The following is a 21,898-nucleotide window of genomic DNA, read 5'->3' as shown; positions in this document are numbered from 1 at the left end:
TGAACTAGGATGTGGGAATGGTGGGGGGGAGAGAGATTTCAGGTAGCCACATCCTACAATCTTAAGAATATATCTAGTAGGTTAGAAGGTTAGAACTTTATTTTGGCAAGGTTCAATACATTAGGAGTGTCAAACTGGTGGCCCACGGGCCAGATGTGTCCTATGCAGGCCATTCCCATCCTAGCTCCTGCAGAGGGGAAAAAAAAAAACCTGCAATACGTTACGTGATGGCAACGTGACAGATCGAGTTTGACACCCATGCAATAGGTGTCAGAAAATTAAGGGACTGAACTCAGTTGGATTTTGCTGTGTCATCTCTGGGTTTTGGCCTAACAGTTGACAAGGTAATGTTCTGTGTGTTCTTTTATTTAAAAAGTGGAATCTCGGGTTTCCCCCTTCATTTTCACATAGCAATTCAGTTCGTACAGAGTTGTTACATTTGTGTGAGAAGCAAGACCATCTATCATGGCTATCGCAGGTTCTGATGTTAGCCACGTTGCCCCAAAACGATGAGCTTGAAATCTCTTCAACTTTTCCATAATCATTTCTTGTCTAAATCGGTCAGGCTATTATTATTAGATGAAATTCCATGGTTCTTAGAGACTGCTTTCTGCATCAGTTATCCAGCTGAACTTGTTGGAATGGCCTCATCTGGGCAAGTCTGCAGTTGTTTGAAGTCTTCTCCACTTGTGTATGATCTTTTGAATAACTAATGATTGATGTTCAATTGTTTCACAATCATTTTCAATCCCTTCCCAGACTTATAACCTTCTTTCTGAAGGCCTCAGAGAACTCTTTCAGTCTAGACATGGTGATGATGTCAACTACAAAGAGCAAATCAAACTCAACATCTGAGGTCTAAATTAGCCAGGTTCCTCTCGGATCACCTTTAATGTTGTAATAATTTGCGCTTGATCTGATGCACCTGATGTTGTTTAGGTCTTAGATGTCAACATAGGGTGAACTTTTATGGGGGTGACTCATCCAAAGTCTGCCTTCTGCCAGTCTCATCTGCTAGGTAATACTAGTTTAACTCCATACTAAACTCCGCACAAACAATTTATGAGTATCAAAATGACTAAGCAATTCAGTGAAGTTTGCTCTTTAATAAATCAAAGTCCGTTAATAGGTTGGCTCATTAGATGTCAGTAAATATCATTAGATATCAGTAGATATCAGTAAGGCTGCTGCCATCTGAGCAGACTTTCCTATGGGGTAAATTCATTCAATCAAAAGAAGGGCGTCTCCTGAATGTTGTATGCTCAACTTTGCTATGTAAGTGATGGTTAATATTCTGCAAATGAAACTATTGTGATTTCTTGGCCTAGATAAGTTTAAGGAAAGCTAATTGAAGGAAGGTATTTGATTTCAGCCAGATGAATAATCAGAGTGCTATGTAAACAGTAGAAACCTTGCTTTGCTAAACAAATGTCTATATTTGTGTCTGAATGCCATTACTCTCTAAAAATAGATGCATACAACTTTGGAAGGGTATCATTACGGAAGCCTTGTGAACACCAATAAAGCTGAAGCAACTATTCTATGAAATGATTGTAAATTGTGGGTTTTCTGAGTGGTCCCAGGAAAACATCTCTGGTTGCTTTATGAAAAAGAAGAAATTGAAATCCAAAATGTAGGACAGGATGAAAAAGAAATTAAAAACTAAAGATGTATTTTGATTAAACTTTTAAGAATATTTTCCATAAATAGTCACACCTACCTCTAGAGTTCTTAGACCATTTTACTGTCAGAAAATTGTAACACCTCAGTAAAAGCAATAAACTCATCCAATGTAATTTATAACCTATAGCTGTAGTGTTGATGTTAAAATTTAGTAGCTTTTCTCCCATGAGCTGTTCAGAGCATCCAGAAGTGGGAGGTGCTTCAGTCTCTTCTGGAAAGGCTGGGCTTAAAACTCCGGGATGCTCCTCCTCCTCCACGGGACACCTCCCCAGCATCCCCCAGTTTTAGCTCAGCCTTCGTGGTAAGAGGTTGTGCACTCCCTGACTGGAACGGTTTTCTGATTCAGCTAGTCAAAATTGAGGTTTGCTCTTGGGTTAATTCGGCTTGTAAATTTTTCCCCAATTAATTTGGCGATTTCAAGGCTTGTGGCTCTATTAGGTCATCCCCCCCCGGTCAGTTTGAGAGCAGTTCTTTGTGGCTGGCGGAGCCTGCCACTCCGCAGGCAGCCTGAGACGGGTGCTTCAGGCAATTAGCTTATCTAATCCCCCAATCGTCTTATCTCTGCAATCTTGGCGGAGCGCTCGCAGCCGCGGCTCACTTCTCCTTGCCATTTCGACTGACAGGATCATTTATCTGACAATTAAGAGAGTCAGCAGCAGCGGCTCGTTAAACTGCTCAGGCAATTAACATCGGAGATTCTGCCTTCCCGCCATTTTCAACGGCTGGCTTCAAGTTCGCGCCTAAATATCACAGGCGCCATTCCCCGCTGGTTTCCCTTGGGGACTGGGGCAGGTACCTTCCCACTCCACTTCCCTGGCATTATTTCTTTTATCTTGCTGGCGTTGGATAAGCAGGCTAGTCCTTAAACAGGAATTTTTTTCTTTTTGCAATTGCTTTTGGATCATTACATTGGAGTGAAGCCGCAAGTGCCATTTCAAACAGCGGGACGTTTTTGACAGGAAAGGATCCACCCAGGCCCTGTATAGTTGGTTTCCCTTGTTGGGGACCAGGGATCCAGAATATTTCTTGCTTGGAGCGCTTGGGGGTTTCCCTTGTTGGGGACCCTTTGATACTGTTTCCCATATACACAGTTTTACATGTAGATATGTACATATACATGTATACATGTACATGTATATGTATATGTATATATATGTGTGTGTGTGTGTATGTGTATGTGTATATGTGTGTGTATACACACACACACACACACACACACACACACACACACACACATACTTACACTCCTGGAGAAGCGTTCTACTTTCAACCACAGGGGTAGGCATCACCCCTAAGTACAAATAATAATAATAATAATAGTAATAATTTTAAAAAATATTAAAGTTAGAGGCACGAGAATCAGTCCTCCACAATGGAAGGTGACAACGTCTTCCGCTCCAAGACAAATAAGTCCCGAGATAAGTCAGTGGGCCCCAAAAAGTCAGCGGATAAGGATGCCCATAGACGGCACCTTGGAAAGGCAGTTGCAGAAATGGGCCAGGAGGCGGACAAGATGGCTATGACACAACAATTGGATCAGGGCCCAAGTACATTGTTGGGGCCCTTGGACTTATCCACCCAGCCCAGACAGGCTATTTCTGGACAGCCTCCCATAGGCATATCTCCTCCAATGAGCACTGCCCGGCGAATCTCAGAGGCAACCTTCACCCCTACGGCTGCCAGTTTAAGACAGGAGGAGGGATTACCTGAGATTATTCCCATCGAAATGAGGCAATGGATGGAGGCAGTGGATGGAGATGGCCATACAAAAGGGCATTGCGGCTGGAGTGCAGCAATCCATCCAGACCAGACACTTTTCGGCTACTTCAGAAGCGGGATCCCTGTCTGATCGATCCTTTGCACATATGGGACATCATCAAACTCAGGTATTCCTGACATACCTCATTCCAGACCAACCTACCTTTTCTGGCCTTTTTCGTCCGCACCTCTTTAAATCTTTAGTGTTCAAAGCAAAGAACTCCACTAAACTAGGCACATCAAGCCCTCATCCATTGTCAACAGGGTCTCAGGACGAATCCGAGGATCTAATATTCTCACAATTGGCTAATGAGGCAGAAACTATTCCTGTTCCTCATATGTTTGCTGAAGTAGTACAAAATCAATGGGCATCAGCAGCATCCTACCCAGCCCCAACAGGGTACGATAAACAGTATTATAATTTGGCACCAGAGTTTTCAAATTTTCTCAAAACACCGGAGGTGGATGAGCCCATTGTGGCACTGGCCTCTTCTTCAACCTTTCCCAACGAGGCCGAGGAAGCCCTGAGACCGGAGGAAAAGAGAGCAGAGTTGGCACTCCATAGGGTGCATGTTTCTGACGCCTGGGCCATTACGGCAGCTACAGCTGTGTCCTTTTTTACATGGTCCTCCCTACGATGGCTCTTCCACCTGAGAGATATATTGCCGGCATCAAATGTCAGAGCCCACCAGGACATTGCTAAGATTATTGCAGGGGCAGAATTCTCCGCCGACGCCACATTTAATGCAGTCAAATTCTCGTCTAGAGCCATAGCATCTCATGGATCAGCACAGAGACTGCTATGGCTCAGACATTGGCAGGCAGATACCAAGCATAAATGCAAGCTGGCATCAGCCCCAATATCGGGGGATAAATTATTTGGCAGTGTCTTGGAGCCCCTGCTTATTGAGAATAGAAACAAGAAAAAAGTGCTTCCCCCTCTTTTCCGGAGGTCTGAAAACAGAACGCCCCAGTCGTTTCGAAGGGGTCCCTTTCGGCCCTACTATCAAGGCCCATACGTTCCCAGATTGCAGGGAACGTCAGGCTACAGGCCCAGTTTTAGACAGGATAGGTCGGAATCTTCTGATAGAGGTCAGCAGGGAGGCCAAAACAGAAGAAACCCTTGAGGTACCGGAGGCTGATTTTTTCGTCGCCCCAAGTGAGTCCTTGACAGCAGCTCCCATTAGAGGGTGGCTAAAATTGTTTGCTGATCAATGGGACAGCTCCACCTCTGATGTGTGGGTCAGGGACTCTGTTAAGTTTGGTTTGGCGCTAGAGTTTCAATCCTCCCCCCCAACTTTTTCATTACAAGCCCTAGGTCCACAGACCCCATTAAGAGAGTGTTGATACAGGAGGCTATCAATCATCTTCTGCATATTCGGGCCATTAGAGAGGTCCCATCTGAACAATGGGGTCAAGGCTGTTACTCTCTATTGTTTGTGGTCCCAAAGAGTTCGGGGGATTGGAGGGCAATTCTGGACCTCAAACGTCTGAACAGATCATTGGTTTATCGAAAATTCAAGATGACTACTCTCCAGTCCATTCTGCTCAGCACCTGAGAGAACGATGTCCTGACCTCTATAGATCTGACAGAGGCTTATCTACATATACCAATTAGACCTGCTCACTACAAATATCTTAGATTTTGCTATTGTGATCGGCACTACTAATATATTGCCCTACCATTCGGTCTGGCTTCGGCCCCTAGAACTTTTACCAAGGTCCTAGCAGCTTTGGCTGCCTCCCTCAGGATCAAATCTATTCGTTTACAATGTTATCTGGATGATATTTTAATTTTGTCATCTTCCAGACATCAAGCAAATTTGGATACCAAGATTACTCTGGAGACCCTTCAAGGTCACGGCTTTTCCATAAATTGGGATAAAAGCCATTTGATCCCTTCAACTAGGTTAGTTCATTTAGGGGCATTGATAGATACTGTGGAGGGCAAGGTTTTTCTCTCTCAGGACAGGTTGAATAGCATCCAGTCTTTGGCCAGAGAGATCAGAGCCTTAAAAAGGGTTTCCCTGGCAGTTCTGTCTCAACTGTTAGGGAAACTGATTTCTTGTATTTCCATTGTGCCTTGGGCTCGATTCCATTCTAGAGATCTGCAATGGTTCCTGCTACCTTTACAGCAACCTGGAAGAGCCACTTCCAATGTCCGGATAAAGGTACCACACAATGTTCTCCAATCGCTCTGCTGGTGGTCAGAAAACACGATAAACAAGGGATGTCCTTTCCAGGAACCTTGCAGGGCAACGATCACAACTGATGCCAGCCTGGTAGGATGGGGAGCTCACTTCCAATCCCACACTGCACAGGGAAGTTGGACTATTTCCGAACAATCACAAAGCATCAACCTGTTGGAGCTGCGAGCACTTCATCTGGGGTTACACAGTTTTCTACCCCTTTTCCAATCACACCACGTTCTGGTCTTGACAGACAATGTCACAACCAAGGCCCACATAAACAGACAGGGGGGTACCCACTCCAAACTTCTGATGCTGGAGACGGTCAGGTTGTTCAAGTGAGCCGAGGCCAATCTGTTTTTGCTCAAGGCAGAGCACAAAGCAGGGGCCTTAAACACACAAGCGGACTGGCTCAGCAGGGCCACAACAGATCAGACAGAGTGGCACCTACACCCATCTTTCTTCCAGGAAGCAGTGCGGAGGTTTGGGCAACCGGTGATCAATCTATTTGCCTCTCCCCTCAACGCCCAATTGCCCCGGTATATTTCAAGGTACCCGACTCGGGGCAGAGGCCGTCAACGTCCTGCGATGTCAGTGACCTCCCGGACTTCTATATGCATTTCCTCCACTCCCTGTAATACCCAGGTTGATCCAGAAGTTATTGGAGGAATGAGTGGAATTGATATTGGTCTCCCCTTACTGGCCCAGGCGAACATGGTTCGCGGACTTACAGGACCTGTTGAGAGAACAACCTTGGAAAATTCCACCATAGAGGGTTTCCCTCTCGCAAGGGCCAGTACTTCACCCAGACCCACAATGGCTTAGCCTAGCCGTGTGGAAGTTGGTCCTCCGTTTAAGGACCCAACAGATTTCAGAGGATGCCATTGCCGCCATACAAGCATCCAGATGGTCATCAACAAATCATATACGAGGCCACATGGTCCGCTTTCTGTCGCTGGTACCGGGGGTCTATGATCGACCCAACCACCCCATCAATAGGACAATTATTGGACTTTTTACAGGAGGGCTTGACCAAGGGCCTATTTCCAAATACTTTACACAGACAGGTGGCGGCCTTAGCCTCGGTGATATCCTGGGGTGACCTTCGTTCCATAGCGCACCATCCACATGTCCGCAGCTTTCTTAAGGGTGCTGCAAACTTACAACCTCCTGTAATTCACCACTATCCCACTTGGGAACTCAACAAGGTGTTAACCGCACTTACAACTGGCCTGTTCGAGCCTTTAAGAACCGCTTGTCTCAAATTCCTGACATATAAGGTCGTCTTCTTAATTGCAATCACATCAGCAAGGAGGATTTCTGGATTGGCAGCATTGTTGATGAGAAAGGACCTGTGCATGTTTCATGTGGCCAGAGTGGTTCTCAGAGTGGATCCATTGTTCACCCCTAAAGTAAATTCAGTCTTCCACAGAGCGCAGGAGTTGGTGCTTCCAAATTTTTGTCTGAAACCATCTCATAGCCTGGAGGATCAATGGCATTGACTTGACGTTCGAAGGGCGTTAAGCATCTATCTAGACCATACGGCGGCATTTCGGAAATCTGAGGCTCTATTCCTATCCTTCAACCCATCCACTTTAGGACACAAGGTGTCGTCGACAACCATTGGTAGATGGTTGAGAGCCACCATAGCTAAAAGTTACGAATGCCAGTCCATCTCAGTTCCTAAGGGCATTACAGCCCACTCAACAAGGAGTGCGGCAACATCAGCAGCATGGGCTTCCATAGACGAAATTTGCAGAGTGGCAACTTGGGCTTCACCATCACCCTTTGTCAGAAATTATAAAATTGATGTCTATGCCTCAGTGGATGCTTCATTTGGCAGAAGAGTCCTGCAGAGGGTCCACAGAGTTTAGGAGTGGATTTCGGTCCAGACGGAGTCCCTCTCTAAGGACAGGCCAAGCTTTGGTATGTCCCACTTCTGGATGCTCTGAACAGCTCATGGGAGAAAGGGTGTTGGTACTTACCTGATACGCCCATTCTCTGTGAGCTGTGAAGGGCATCCAGCCCCACCCATTTCTTTCCGTCTGGTGGGGTTCCGTTCTGGTCAGGGATCTAGATTAGGCGATGAGTTCTGGACTTTGGCACTCAGTCTTCGCAAAACTGGGGGACTCTGGGGAGGTGTCCCGTGGAGGAGGAGGAGCATCCCAGAGTTTTAAGCCCAGCCTTTCCAGAAGAGATTGAAGCACCTCCCACTTCTGGATGCTCTTCATAGCTCACAGAGAACGGGCTATCAGGTAAGTACCAACACCCTTTTTAATATGTGAGAGACATCATAATTACCAACAATGGTTAACGATTACAAAGTAACACCCATATATACTATTCTTTATTTTTCTGTAAAATATAATGAAATTATAATTTGAAAAATAATTTTAATTTTATAATTAAATAATAATCTTAATCTTAATATTATTATTTTTAAGGTGAGAAGGATTCAAAAGCAAAAGTGCTTAGGGCCCACCAAAGTTATAATGCTGTCCTGTAGAGTCTTTGCAGAGGCACAAAGAAATAGTCACAATTAAAATCAGGATTCTTAGCAGTACTTTTCTCATGATTTGGCGATTGGCTAATTGCTAAGTATTATTTCCTCAGCAGCGAGAACTTTGAAAATGTCAGTCTTCTGTTAAGTTAATTTATAGCTAGATTGTTTAACTGGCTTCTACTGGAAGATGGTTATAAGTACTAAAACCTATGGTTATATGTTATAGTTTTTTAAAAAGTATATGCAAATTGAAGGGTGATCTAAAGGGATCTCTAAACTTCACCACAGATACAGGATTTAAACAGTTAGACCGTAATGTACAACTGCATAGCTCATGTAGAACATTCACCCGGACAATGTCAGACTGGAGCTTTCTGTTTTGCAGAAGATGGCTGCTTTCTGGCTAGCCATACATTCATCTCTTTTAATGAGAGATCTGGTAATTTTATTTCATGATATAAAGAAGAGTTCACAGTTTGCGCTTCCTGATAGAAATGCTTACATATATGTGTATTTATCCGGTCTGCCAGAGTACAAGTTAGGACAGTTTCTCTTTGCTGCAGTAGATTTTACAATTCAGTAGACAGCTCTTTAGGAAAGTAATACTTGATCAGAAGGCAAGAAGTATCAGGCATCATGATACAGTGTCTTGGATAGTTTGGTCTTGGATAGTATGGTCTACAGCAACTTATAGTGACCTTCTTTCTATTAAATTGGTGTTGCTGTTATATAACCTTGTGTGTTGTAAAATTTAAGCATCCTCTTTCGCTACTTATTTTTTGTCTACTTCTGAGCTATCCTGATGAACTTTACCACAAGTTTTCTCTAAGTTCATGTGCTATAAATTGAATTGGCATGTGTTTGAAGTTGATCCCTGGGCAGATCAGCTTCAGAAAAAGAATAGTGCATATATTTCTGACAAATATCTGAGATGCTTGGACCTAGAATCAACAATTTAATGGAAGTACTTATCTGTACGTAGTTCTTAAAAGCAGAATAATGTTAAAAAGAGCTTTGTTAAAAAAAATTAACTCAGAAGATTCATGAAGAAATCACATTAGTCTAAGAATTGGTTCTTACAATTGTTGGTAACCTGAAAAATATTGATTTATTTTAATAGAGCTAGGTTTTGTTTGGCTTTCTTGGTCTTGTTTTGGCTGTGTATGCACCAAAAAATTAATTGTTGTTGCTTTTTTCTTTCAACTTCATTGACTTTTTTTAATGAATCATAGAATCTGTTTCAGCATTGTGCTTAGGCTACACTTTCTGTATGATTCTATTTTAAGAGCAGCTTAATTTCACACAAGATCTCATCCCCCCTTGATTATATTGAATACAATTATAGGAGATAACTGATTTTTTCCCCTGAAGCTGACACCATTGTCTTGGGGAGGGGAGAGAGGCTCTCCTAAGTAGGTTGCCTGTTTTCCTTTTTGTCTGCTCTTCTTTCCATGTACACATTTGCAATTGTTTGGCAGTAGTGATGTAGCTTTCAGGAGACTTAGAACTGTGTAATGGAATCAGTGGTGGTATTCTATCGGTTTGGCCCGGTTCTGCCGAGCTGGTAGTGCCGATGAGCAGCAGAGATTGAACCGATTCTCTCTGCCACTCTGCTGTTGGGCCCAGCTCTCTGCCCGGGCTCCCATACTCACTTTTATCCCCTGCTTTTGAAGCGTAGCTGCTTTGCGTGGTACAGCAGGGTGCTGCGCGGCCGCTGCTGAAGTGACCGGGAGAGTGCAGGAGGTGAATTGGAACGCCTCTGTGCCTGCACAACACCTCTGTGCCTGCGCAAACATCTCTGTGCCTGCGCAAAGTGCGTATTTGGTGCATGCACGCAAAATGTGGGCACACGTGCAAAGTGCACCCACCAAGCTACACCCACCAAACCAGTGGTAAAAAAAATCTTTGAATCCCACCACTGAATAGAATGTGTGAATAACCTTGAAGGAACCAGGGGAAGAGATGCTGCCTAAGAGACAATCAGACGGGAGGAACACTCAAGGACTAAATAACTAGAGAACAAGCAAACTTAGGCAGAGCTGGCCCTAATTGATCACACATTTAACAGTGGCAGGGGATGATTGTGCCTTCAGCTCTGCAAGATTCTGTTAATGTAACCTTGCAATAAAGTAGAATTAGCTTATTTAGTCTTGTTTCCTTTCTGGTTTACCTGGAAGGCTGACAAACCATTCTTGGTTTCCTTGGGATAAACAAACAAACAAAAAAAAGAGATTCCAACAATGCAAATGTGAATGTGTGACCTCTACTTTACAAAGCTCAGGTGCAATTTTCCAGCTCTTGGCCTAATTGGCATGGGAGTAATAGAGGATAAATAGCATGTCCCGAATCTCTGCCCAGAGAGCTCATGTTACTGTTTTTAAAAAATGCTGGGCTAGGCACCTGCTTCTTTTTTATATGCAGAGGAGTCGCCAGCTGGCTACAAGTCTAACCTGGCCCGATGCCAAATGTCAGGAGAGTGGCTTAAAAGGTGTTTGTGTGTGAAAGTACATTATTAGAGAGAATGAATGAACTGCCATTCAATTTTCGGAGCTGGCTAAAAAGGAAGTGAAAAATATAATGCAGTAGAATTTCTTACCCAGCTTTCTTGTTTTCTAGGAAGAAGAGATGCCAGATGTAGAAATCGATATTGATGATCTTCTGGATGCTGCTAATGAAGAGGAGAGAGCCCTCAAATTACAAGTTAGTTTGATTTTTAAGAGATTTTGGGGGAATGGCACAAAATCCCACTTTAATTCAGACGATCTGTCTTCTAGAGCAGGGGTCTCCAACCTTGGCAACTTTAAGACTTGTGGACTTCAACTCCCAGAGTTCCTCAGCCAGCAAAGCTAGAACATCCTTTTAATGTTTGGAGAGCAGATTAATAAAGCATAATAAAGGAGGGTAAAATTAAGTCTGTCACAGCTATGCATTGTGATATGAGGATTAGCATTCCTGTGATTTGATGGCATAGCTGAATGCTTTTCTGAGAATATGTCACTGTCTATCTGGCACTTTCTATTGGTCAGGAAAATAGTACACTTTAACATGGGGAGTGATTTACTTATCATACTTTTGCCATCATAATGAGTGACAAGGAAAAATGTTACTAAAATATGGATCAAAGTATTAAGCTGATTGATGATTGATTTTCACACCCATGAGAGAAGCCTGTTTTGCATATGTTTCCCTTAGATAAGATTTGTGAGCTATCCAGAAATAACCAGTTCTTATCCATGTAAAGGAGGGATGAAAGATAACTGATGCTTTTATTATTGTACTTCTAGGAAGCGCTTGTAGATTGCTACAAACCCACAGAGGTAAACAAATTTTATATTATTTTACATGTAAAAACTTGATGTAGTCTTCTGTATAGGCAGCAGTTATATATATTCTGATCAACACAACAATCAAATAAATGATTACTTTCAGTGTTTATTATATGTAATTAAAAATTAAAAAATGCAACTCACACAGACCTATAATGTCAGATGTAGCATTGTTTGGTAGTGCTTATAAACTTCATTTATTTTAATTCTTTGGATTGGACTGGAAAAGTACTTCATCATCTTGAGGGGAAAAAAACACATAGATATATTTAAATGCAAGTTCATACAACCTTTAGTGATGTATAGCAGTATTTTCCTGCCATTAAAAAAAAGAACTGTTAATGGCTGCCACAAAGGATGCAATCAATTCACCTATGTTGGTTATTCCTAGAGTTTATTAGATCATTTGACCTTAAAAATTATTTTTTAATTTTATAAAACTAGATTTTGCATTGCTGAATTAATGTATGTTAAAAATAAGTACCAGTCTTATGTCAGGTCCCATCTTTATTCTCTGCAAGAATGCTTTTACACAGTAGTTGTTTCAGATTTTTAACCTTGTGAGTGATAATTGAAGTGTGCGTGACTATGGCAGCTGTATGTGAACAATAGGGATGACCTTGAAACAGTTGATATCTGCTGGTATAGAGATACACATACACTACATCTCTCTGCCTCCTTCTCTCCCTCCCTGTTTAGTCTGGGCCTCCCTACTTAGAAAATGTCATTGGACCATGCTTTACTTTTCAGTTCTTGAAAAAAAATAGCATGCCTTAGATGCCTACCATGTTTCTCCAACAATACGGCCTCCCCCAATAGGAAGTCCCAGCATGTTTTATAGGCAAAAAATTCAAATTAAGCCCCTCCCCCCCAAATTAAGGCCTATATTAAACATGCGAAATGGGGAGAATGGCGGGGGAGCCTTGCCGTTAGGAAGTACTTTTGTTGCATACCTGGATATGGTGCTGCCTGTGTTGACTTCAGCGTTGGTGGGGCACTTCATATCAGGAGACCTTCCGCCACCGTTGCTTTCCCTTCTCCCTGTGCTGCTGCGGCATTTAGAGCAACGCCGCGGTGTTTGGCACAGTCACGCGCAGCCAGCCAGGGCTCTTCCCTGCAACCAGAGCCCGGCAGAGACACTCGGCTTCAGGTGCTCCTGTCACCGCCTGCCCTTCGAAAGCAAAGCTAATTCTTTCAAAAATGATGCCCTACAACCGGTACAACAAACCCTCCCCTGCCCAAGAGGGCAGCCCAACTCCACGTGGGGAGACGAATCTTTCGGGGCCGCAGCACAGGATCGGCCCACCCCGGGAGAAACGCCCAGCCACTGTCCCTGCCTAGTGCAGGGCAGAGCGTGAAGAGCTTCGCCTGGGGCATCCAGTGCAGCTGACAGGTGGGGCCTGCTGCCCAGTGGCAGAGCTCTCGCCAAGGCAGTGAGCTCCTCCCCGCTGGGCCCTCCGCTCATCCCGCCAGGGCCGTGCCAGAGCCAGGTGGGCTGGGCAGAGCATGGAAAGCAAGCTGTGGGTACACGCCTGCCTGCCAAGCGAAAGAGCCGGGCCGACCCGAGTTTGGCTTCCTTCCCAAGTCCCTCCAGTCTGAACCTGAATGGGCCACCGGGAGAGGCCGCCCAAGGCAGTGATAGCACCCACCCATCTGCGGACAGGGAGGCGAGGTGACGGCAGTTCTGCTTCCCTGGCCGGCGGGTCCAGCGGAGAGAGCCTGAAGCCACCCGTCCTTTCCACCCCTCGCCCAGCCCATCCCCGTCCCCATGCATCTCCAAATGCGCCGGCAGCTCCATACGCTGCAGCAGCACAGGCATCAGGCAGAGGCGCTCACTCGGCGGGGCTTAGCTTGGAGGAGGACGCGACGCAGGCCGTCACCTCGCCTCCCTGTCTGCGGATGGGTGGGCGCTATCACTGCCTCGGGTGGCCAACGCCGAAGTCAACATCCAAGCTGTCACCGCCCGCCCTCCCAAGGATGCAAGGGGGGAATTAAGTCAATTCCCAAAAGATGGCCTAGCCATTTTTTCGGGGGGTCAAAAAAAAAATAAGGCCCGGCCTTATTTTTGGAAGAAATTTAATCCCTGATTCAATAGACTGTTATTCTGTTCTGTCAGAAACAAAATTTAGAAAGTTCAACTATAGGAATATAATGCACAGAATCACCCCACAGCTTTATTTCTATATTACCATCTGGAAAATACAAATTATTAGAGGTAATTCAATTGTGTTTTCAGCATCTATGCTGTAATTTATTCTGTCAAAAATTTGTTTAAATTCTTTTTAGGTATTGTTAGCTGTATTTGCGAGATGTGTGGCTAAATACATTAAATAAACAAACAAACAACTGTGCTATTTTTAAAAAGATATATACCGCCATGTTTGTGTTCCTGACAACAAGCCTGATGTTCTCATACTACGTATTGTCACTTGTGGTTTCTGAATTCAGAGAAGAAAAAACTTACAGGAAATTTGCATTGATGTAAACAACTGCTTATGTCCTGTAAACCCATGTGGCAGAATATGGGAAGTATGTCATCCTCCCTCCCCCAAAGTTCCTAAGAACTAAATCTTCTGAAGATTTTATAGGCAGTAATTTTTGTCAAAAGAAGCACAGTAGCAATAGTCTTAGTTGTGGTGATGGTAGCATATTTTGAATATCTTTGCCTGTTAATCTTGAGGTAAAACTCCTTCCATAATAATAGTCCATAGTTCAGCTTTTGGGCAGTTTATGTAACAACACTGATACTTTGAAGAGATCTGATACATTCTGCATTTGGACATGATGTGGGCTACAAGCTTATTTTTAAATCTTTAGCGAAATGTTACAAATGCAAAAGCAATAGGCAGGATTTTATACCACTCCATAATCCTTTACAGCATGCTCTGTATGGTTAACAAAGTCAGCATATTGCTCCCAATTTAGACTTATATACCGGTCCATAATGCTTTATAGTATGTATAATGCTGAACAGTTTACAGAATCAGCATATTGGCCCCAACAATCTGGGTGCTCGTTTTACTGACCTTGGAAGGATACAAGGACGAGTCAACCTTGAGCTGGTCAGGATCAAATTGCTAGCAGTGGAATGCAGAGTCAACTTGCAGTACTGCATTCTAACCACTGTACCACCACAGCTCTCTGCTACACACAGTCTTCCCCACCTGGTGCTGTCTATATGGTATATGCCATTTTTCATTACTTTTGAATTGTAAACTAATACATCTGCAGGGCATCATTTAGGGAAAACTAAGGTTAAGTCTCCTTTGATATGAATTCAACCCTGGTGATTTAGGAAAGCTAAGGTAGGCAATAAGAGTGGATCAAAGCTCTGATACACTGCATAAGGCAACTGTCTAAGATTAGTGATTTAAATGTGTTGTACCGCTGCTTGTAGCATCAGTGCAAAGCATTTGGATGTCTTTCATGGCTGTTTAGACACCAGCTTTACACCTTGCCAAACAACACCCTGCTGTTGGATTGTTTTTCCATGGCTTTCATTATATCCCTAGCTTTTTAACATGCAAGATATTCTCTCTTTATTTCTGTTGTTCACATGCATTGGATTTATGCTCTACAAGTAGTGAATGCTGCAATTTTTTTATTTTTGGACTTAGGGATGCCTTATCTTAAGAGTAAGCTTGGTGGGTGCCAACAATTAAAAATAGTTTCTGTCCCCGTAACCTAAGCCTTGAGGAGGATATTCTTTGCAAACCAGTTGTACGCAGTATTTCCTCCAAATGAGGAAATGGCAAAATAAAAGCCCAGTCGCAGACCAAAAAGACAATGTTGCGACAATTTGTGTTTTGCTCTAAAAAGTATGTATAACTGTACCTTTTATTGGGCACTTGAGAGTCTCAAGCCACAGGCACTTTCAAATAGCTTTATTGCCTGGAAAGATAAGCTCCTGGCATCAGAAGCCTCTAGGAAATGTTTGGCTATTGTAACTAATGAGTGCCTTTATGCTATTAATAAATACTGAGTTCCATTTTCCAGATAGCAACCTAAAATAGAGTTATGCTTAGTGTGAAATTTCAGTGATGGTGTTTTAAGGAAAGTGCCATTAATATTTGAGCAGAAAATGTTTGTTAGTGCCTTCTGATTTATTCAGATGAAACCTAGGATTGGGGAAATCAGTTCTTTATTATGAGAATCAATGCACAGGTTTTTAAAATACATTACCACAGTGCCTAGTTGGCTAAAAATAGGAAGTAGGTTCAGATGTCAAAATTTCATGTTTCTTCAAGAATTACCAACTTGCTCAGATTTTTTTGCCTTTCCATAGCCTTCTCTAAAATTAAGCTTGGCCCTCAGTTAGCAAAGTTAGACATAATTAGATTAAGTGACCTTGTTGAGTCTTCAGAAGCTACCGGAAGGAAACAATTGATTTCATCTCAACATACCTCTCTATATACAGTATGTGCTAGAAACAATGCAGCCTTAATGTCTGTGGAGATTCTCAGTCATTCAGGTCATAGTTATTTCAAAGGTGCTTCCCCCTACCCCCACCCCGAAAAAAAAAAAAAGACAACTGGACTGTTTTTAGGAAGAAGAAGAAGAAGAAGAAGAAGAAGAAGAAGAAGAAGAAGAAGAAGAAGAAGAAGAAGAAGAAGAAGAAGAAGAAGAAGAAGAAGAAGAAGAAGAAGAAGAAGAAGAGAAGAAGAAGAAGAAGAAGAAGTAGTATCATTTCTCATCAAAGATGCTTCATCAGCTGAACTGATGAATGACACAAGTTCAGTTGCCTTTTGGAAAAAAGCACTTTGGAGACAAAGTAACCTTAAAGATAAAAAAAAGGATAGACATGAACTCCAATCTTCTAAACGAGAACATCACTCCAACCATTCCTGCATGTTCCCTAGCACTGGAAAGAATTCTCTAGGCCAGGAGTGTCAAACTCGCGACAACACGTGTTGTCTGTAGTGTGATTGTGATGTGGTGTTTGGGGCACTGTACTGGAGTAGCTTTCAAATTTCATTGTATTTGTAGAATGCAATGACAATAAAGGTATTCTATTGTCATGTGACATATCACAACTTCTTTCCCCCTTTGCTAAAATGGTGATGGGCGTGGCCAGCAAGTGACTCATCCGGCCTGCAGGCCGCGAGTTTGACATGCATGCTCTAGGCCCGTTCTTTGGTGTAGACCACTGTATTGTCATTGAGGGATTGGAAAGCCAGTTCATAAGCCAAAGACTGTCAATGAAATCCTTATGAGCAAATGATATGGATGCCCTTCTCACAGAAAGCAAACCTGAGTGGCATACAACCGGTCCAGGTTTATGCATAAAAACATATTGTTTTGACATTAGTCAAGTTGTCAAATACAGAAGCAGGTACATAATAAAGACCAATTAACCCTAGATAAGTCAGTCACATGTTTGGTCCTTCACTGAGGTGTCACATGGAACATAAAGCACAGGAAAATAACACTTTAAAATGTTTCAAGAAGATGACTGTATCATCCTCCCTCTCCCTCTGTACATTTCATCTGGAAGTGAAGTGGCAAAACCTCAAAAAAACCGAAGAATGCATTGTGAAGCTACTATACCTTATAATGGCATACAGGTAGCCCTTGATTTATGACTACAATTGTACCCAAATTTTCCATTGCTAAGCAAGGCAGTTTTTAAGTGAGTTTTACCCCATGTTATGACTTTTCTTGCCAAAGTTATTAAGTGTTTCACTTCAATTGTTAAGTTAGTAACATGGTTCTTAAGTGAATCTGGCTTCTCAATTGAATTTGCTTGTCAAAAGGTCACCAAAGGTAATTGCATGACCCTGAGACACTGCAAGCATAATAAATTACAGGCCAGTTGTCAAATGTCCAACTTTTGATCACGTGGCTGTGGGGATGCTGTAATACTTATAAGTGTGAAAAACACTGGTTAATCATTTTTTTCAATATCACTGTAACTTTGAACAGTCACTAAACAAATGGCTGTAAGTTGAGGATTTACTTGTATACATGGAGGAGATCAAGACAATTAGCCAAAAAATACATTATCCACACTGTAGTTATGAGTCAAGATTCAATATGACAATAGCTGAATTAAGTGGCATTTAAAACACTGAAGAAACTGAAATAACATATTTCTGTTGATCCCCGTCAAATTCAAAAGGAAATATACATAGGCTAAGCAGCATGAATGTGCAAGACTAATTTAGCAGAACATAAGAATGAATTTTAAAAATCGATGTACCCCTCAACCAGAAAGTGGAATTACTGAAATTTGCATGAGGAATGGCTGCACTCCACACTGGGAAAACACGAAAATGCAAAGCAAGTTCCAAAAAGCAAATAAAAAGGACCACTTCCACGATCAATTTACTGTTGACTATTGTTTTGTACCTGGATGATGATAATTGACTGATTGTCAAAATGTTGCATTTTGTTTATTAGTGTCCTGCAAAACAATGACTTTTATGAGCCCGAAAATGATCAACCAAGCAAATTTCCAGTTGAGATCTTGTAAAATCTTAAATGATAACATAAAAGCATTCTGAAATAGAATGTTTTTTGTCACGTTTTGGTCATATATTTGCTTAATTTTAATTTGTCCATACTAAAAACTTTACACTGTATCCTTATTTTTGGAATCCAGATTAAGAACCATTTTAATCGATTTTGTATCTGAAGAGTTATGTTTCATGGACTGGAGTCTATTTTTGTATTTGCTGAAAAGAATTAAGAATTTTTATTCATTTGAGCAGATCTACCTTTTAGCAAGAATGGAGAGGAATGCTGAATGGAGATTAAACTGATAAGGCAAGTAGTCTTTTAGAAGTTTGCAGGAAAAAAAAATTCCCTTTGCTGCGATGGTAGCAACCGCTCTCTGCAACTGAATGAAGCAAGTGCATTAGAATGGTAGAAAACCTCTTTAGAGCCTCACACTTTATATGGGCTCCTTCTGCTATAGAATCCTGGCAATAATGGCTTTAGCTCTTTAGAATTCAGAAGTGGTGATTTGATTGGCTGTATCTTGATTTAGGAGCACTTTCATGTAGGAGATTTGAAGAGAATTGGTCTCATTCGAGACAACAACGAATCCGCATACAGACGGAAGGTTGTACAACTTGCCTCATGGTGTAACCGGAACAATCTGGAACTGAACACACTCAAAACCATAGAAATAATGGTAGACTTTAGAAGAAACCCTCCCATACTACCACCTCTTACAATACTAGACAACACAGTATCAACAGTAGAGACCTTCAAATTTCTAGGTTCTACTGTATTACATGACCTAAAATGGACACCTAACATCAAAAACGTCATCAAAAAAGCACAACAAAGAATGTTCTTTCTGGAACAACTCAGAAAGCTGAAACTGCCCAAGGAGCTGCTGATACAGTACTACAGAGGAATTATTGAGTCTATCATCTGCACCTCTATAACTGTCTGGTTTGGTTCTGCAACCCAACAGGACAGACACAGACTTCAGAGGATAATTAGGACTGCAGAAAAAACAATTACTACCAACCTGCCTTCCATCGAGGACCTGTATACTGCACGAGTCAAAAAGAGCGCTGTGAAAATATTTAGAGACCTTTCACATCCCAGGCATAAACTGTTCCAACTCCTACCCTCAAAGTGACTCTATAGAGCACTGCACACCAGAACAACTAGACATAAGAACAGTTTTTTCCCAAAAACTCTGCTAAACAAATAAGTTCCTCAACACTGTCCAACTATTTACAAAGTCTGCACTACTATTACTATTCATCTTCTCATCACTCCTTATCACCCTTCCCCTCCCACTTGTGACTGTATGACTGTCTCTTGTATCCTTACGATTTATATGGACTGTTTCCTAGTATGATTTGATTGCTTGTTGTACCCTATGACTATTATTAAGTGTTGTACCTTATGATTCTTGAGTTTTGACGAATGTATGAGAGAGCATTTGCATCAAGACAAATTCCTTGTGTGTCCAATCACACTTGGCCAATAAAAGAATTCTAAATCTAATTGAATGGCTAGCCCTCAATTTATATACTGCTTCACAGTGCTTTACAGACCTGTCTAAGAGGTTTACAGAGTTAGCATATTGCCCCCAACATCTGGGTCCTCATTTTACCAATGTCAAAAGGAAAGGCTTGAGTCAATCTCGAGCTTGTAAGAATTGAACTGCTGAACTGCAGTCAGCCAGCAGTCAGCAGAAGTAGCCTGCAGTACTGCATTCTAACCACTGTGCCACCAGGGCATTGAAACAAGTGACTGGTGACTGTTTTTCATACTTGTGACCGTGGCAGCATTCCTGTGGTCACATGAGCAAAATTCAGACACTTGGCAACTGACTCATATTTATGATGGTTGCGGTATCCCGGGGGGTCATGCGATCTGCTTTGGTAATCTTTTGACCAATCTTTTGAAAGTCAAATGGGAAAAGAAGATTCACCTAACAACTGTGTTAGTAACTTAACAACTGAAGTGATTTGCTTAATAACCGTGACAAGAAAAGTCATAAAATGGGGCAGAATTCGCTTAACAAATGTCTCACTTAGCCACAAAAATGTGCGGCTTAATTGTGATCGTAAGTCAAGGACTTCCTGTGTTTGATGTGTAAGAACAGTGGAGGGTGAAGATGAGTTGCATCTTGAAGATACTTACTATTATTTTTAATCAGTGATTCTCTCCCCCCACCCTTTTTTTTTCCTTCTAGGATTTTATCAAAGAACTTCTAACTCGGATAAGAGGGATGAGGAAACTGAGCCCTCCTCAAAAGAAGAGTATATAAGTGAACACGGAGCCCTCTTGAGAGAAGTGATCAATAAACTGGAACTATTAAATAGGACACCTGCTAGTTTGATCGTTATGAGCAATTTTCTCTTTTTTGGTTGAATTCTGACATTTTAAAGAATCCAACCCCTTCTGTTTAAGGCAGTTTTTTCAAGTGTGATTTTATTTTATCACAGATAGCAACGTTATGGATGCTGCTTTTACTACCTGCGGATGATCAAGATAGAGGGGAAAACATCCATTTTAGAGGGACTTTCCTAGGCAGTAATTCTGCCTGAGGTAAAAGCTACTAGGGAAACGCTGTTCCTTTACAACCAGTTTGATCATTAAGTTGTACACCAGACTCATGGATGTTCAGGTTCTTGTGCTTGTGTACATAAATTATCAAGTGAGTGTTACTATTGATTCACATCGGTGGAAATGAAATGTGCTCTAAGTAACAATATAAACCGAAGTTATAACCAATGTGGTGTTGCGGGCAGGGAGGGGAGAGGGATGCCGTTTATTCAATGGGGGTGCTGCCACTGTTAAAAGCATTGCAACAAATGCCTCTATTCACAAAGCAACACATAAGTAAACTGGGGTCCAAGGGCTTGAATTTTTTAGGTACTGTTACCAACTTTGAGGTTCAGCCAGATACAATCTCTCTTCCTTTTATGATCTGCTAGGATTGATCAACCTACTGCTAAAAGGATCCAATAAGACAGCAAGAAAAAGGCCAATACCATTACGGGAAAGTCTTGGAGAGAGACTATCTCCATAGATATCTTGGAGAGAGGGGAAATGCAAGTCAACCCATCCCTTCTTATAATAAGAATATCCAGCTATCGCTTTCTATTTTGACATCCAACTCGGTAGGATGTCTGGCTGGTTGGCTAAGTGACCTAGGTTGTAGAGGTGAAAGCTTGTTCCCCAAACTCTTCAGGAAAACATTCTTTGTTCTAATGCAGTGTTTCCCAACTTTAGCAACCTAATAGCATGCTGGCTGAGGAATTGTGGGAGTTGGAAGTACACACATTTTAAAGTTGCCAAGGTTGAGGAACACTGCTGTAATATTTCACAAGCTACCATCTGCTGGTAGATGCTAGTCTGGCATTTTATATCAAGGGTGCTCTGAACATAATTTTATTTTTTAAAAAGAAGAAATACATGTTTGTGGACTTTATGTATACTGGCAAGCTTTTTTTAAATGTATTTAATTTTGTAATGTTTTATTAATGACTTTATTTACCAGATATTTACTCAAATAAATGCCACAAATTGAGATGTTGTTATGTATATGTTAACTGTTGGTAAAAAACCTGGAACATTAAGGTGAAAAATTATTTTACATTTGGGTAGTAACTTAACTTCATAAACTACTGTATATCCACAGTGTTTCCTAAGGAGTTGACACAGATACACCCTTCAACAGCTTTCCTCTGTTTTCAGAATTATTTTTAAATGATAGTTATCGATGGCAAAATTTCATGAAGAGGAGTGTGTTTCCCAAGCACATTGCGCTTTGTTTCAGTATTGTGAGTTACATAAAGATACGTAAAACAGTGATCTCCAAACTTGGAGATCTGGGAGTTGAAGTCCACAAGTCTTAAAGTTGCCAAGTTTGGAGACCTCTGATGTAAAACCTTTCTTCTCCTCGCTTGAGCCAACTCATGTCCCACGTACAGTACTTCCCTGAAGGAAATGTGAAAATACGTTTT

The 21,898-nt window shown here is 41.9% G+C and overlaps 1 protein-coding gene across 2 annotated transcripts in view; it reads left to right on the top strand.

Moving 5' to 3' along the window:
* Nucleotides 1–21,462, top strand: part of PPP1R14C (protein phosphatase 1 regulatory inhibitor subunit 14C) — a 63,416-nt gene extending 41,954 nt beyond the window's left edge. Inside the window, exons 2-4 of one of the 2 annotated variants that reach the window (XM_026705656.2) lie at nucleotides 10,750–10,833; nucleotides 11,418–11,450; nucleotides 20,122–21,462. In XM_026705656.2, coding sequence (XP_026561441.1) covers nucleotides 10,750–10,833; nucleotides 11,418–11,450; nucleotides 20,122–20,196 — 192 coding nt within the window. In that variant the 3' untranslated portion in view covers nucleotides 20,197–21,462. The remainder of the gene's footprint in view (nucleotides 1–10,749; nucleotides 10,834–11,417; nucleotides 11,451–20,121) is intronic. The other variant, XM_087939529.1, reaches the window with a different exon arrangement.
* The last annotated feature ends 436 nt before the right edge of the window (nucleotides 21,463–21,898 follow it).

The sequence above is a fragment of the Pseudonaja textilis genome, chromosome 1, assembly GCF_049901715.1.
Source record: "Pseudonaja textilis isolate UNSWEBS1 chromosome 1, rPseTex1.2, whole genome shotgun sequence".
In the NCBI taxonomy this organism is placed as follows: Eukaryota; Metazoa; Chordata; class Lepidosauria; order Squamata; family Elapidae; genus Pseudonaja; species Pseudonaja textilis.
The sequence above is the reverse complement of the archived record's forward strand: the minus strand, read 5'-3'. Positions and strand labels throughout refer to the sequence as shown.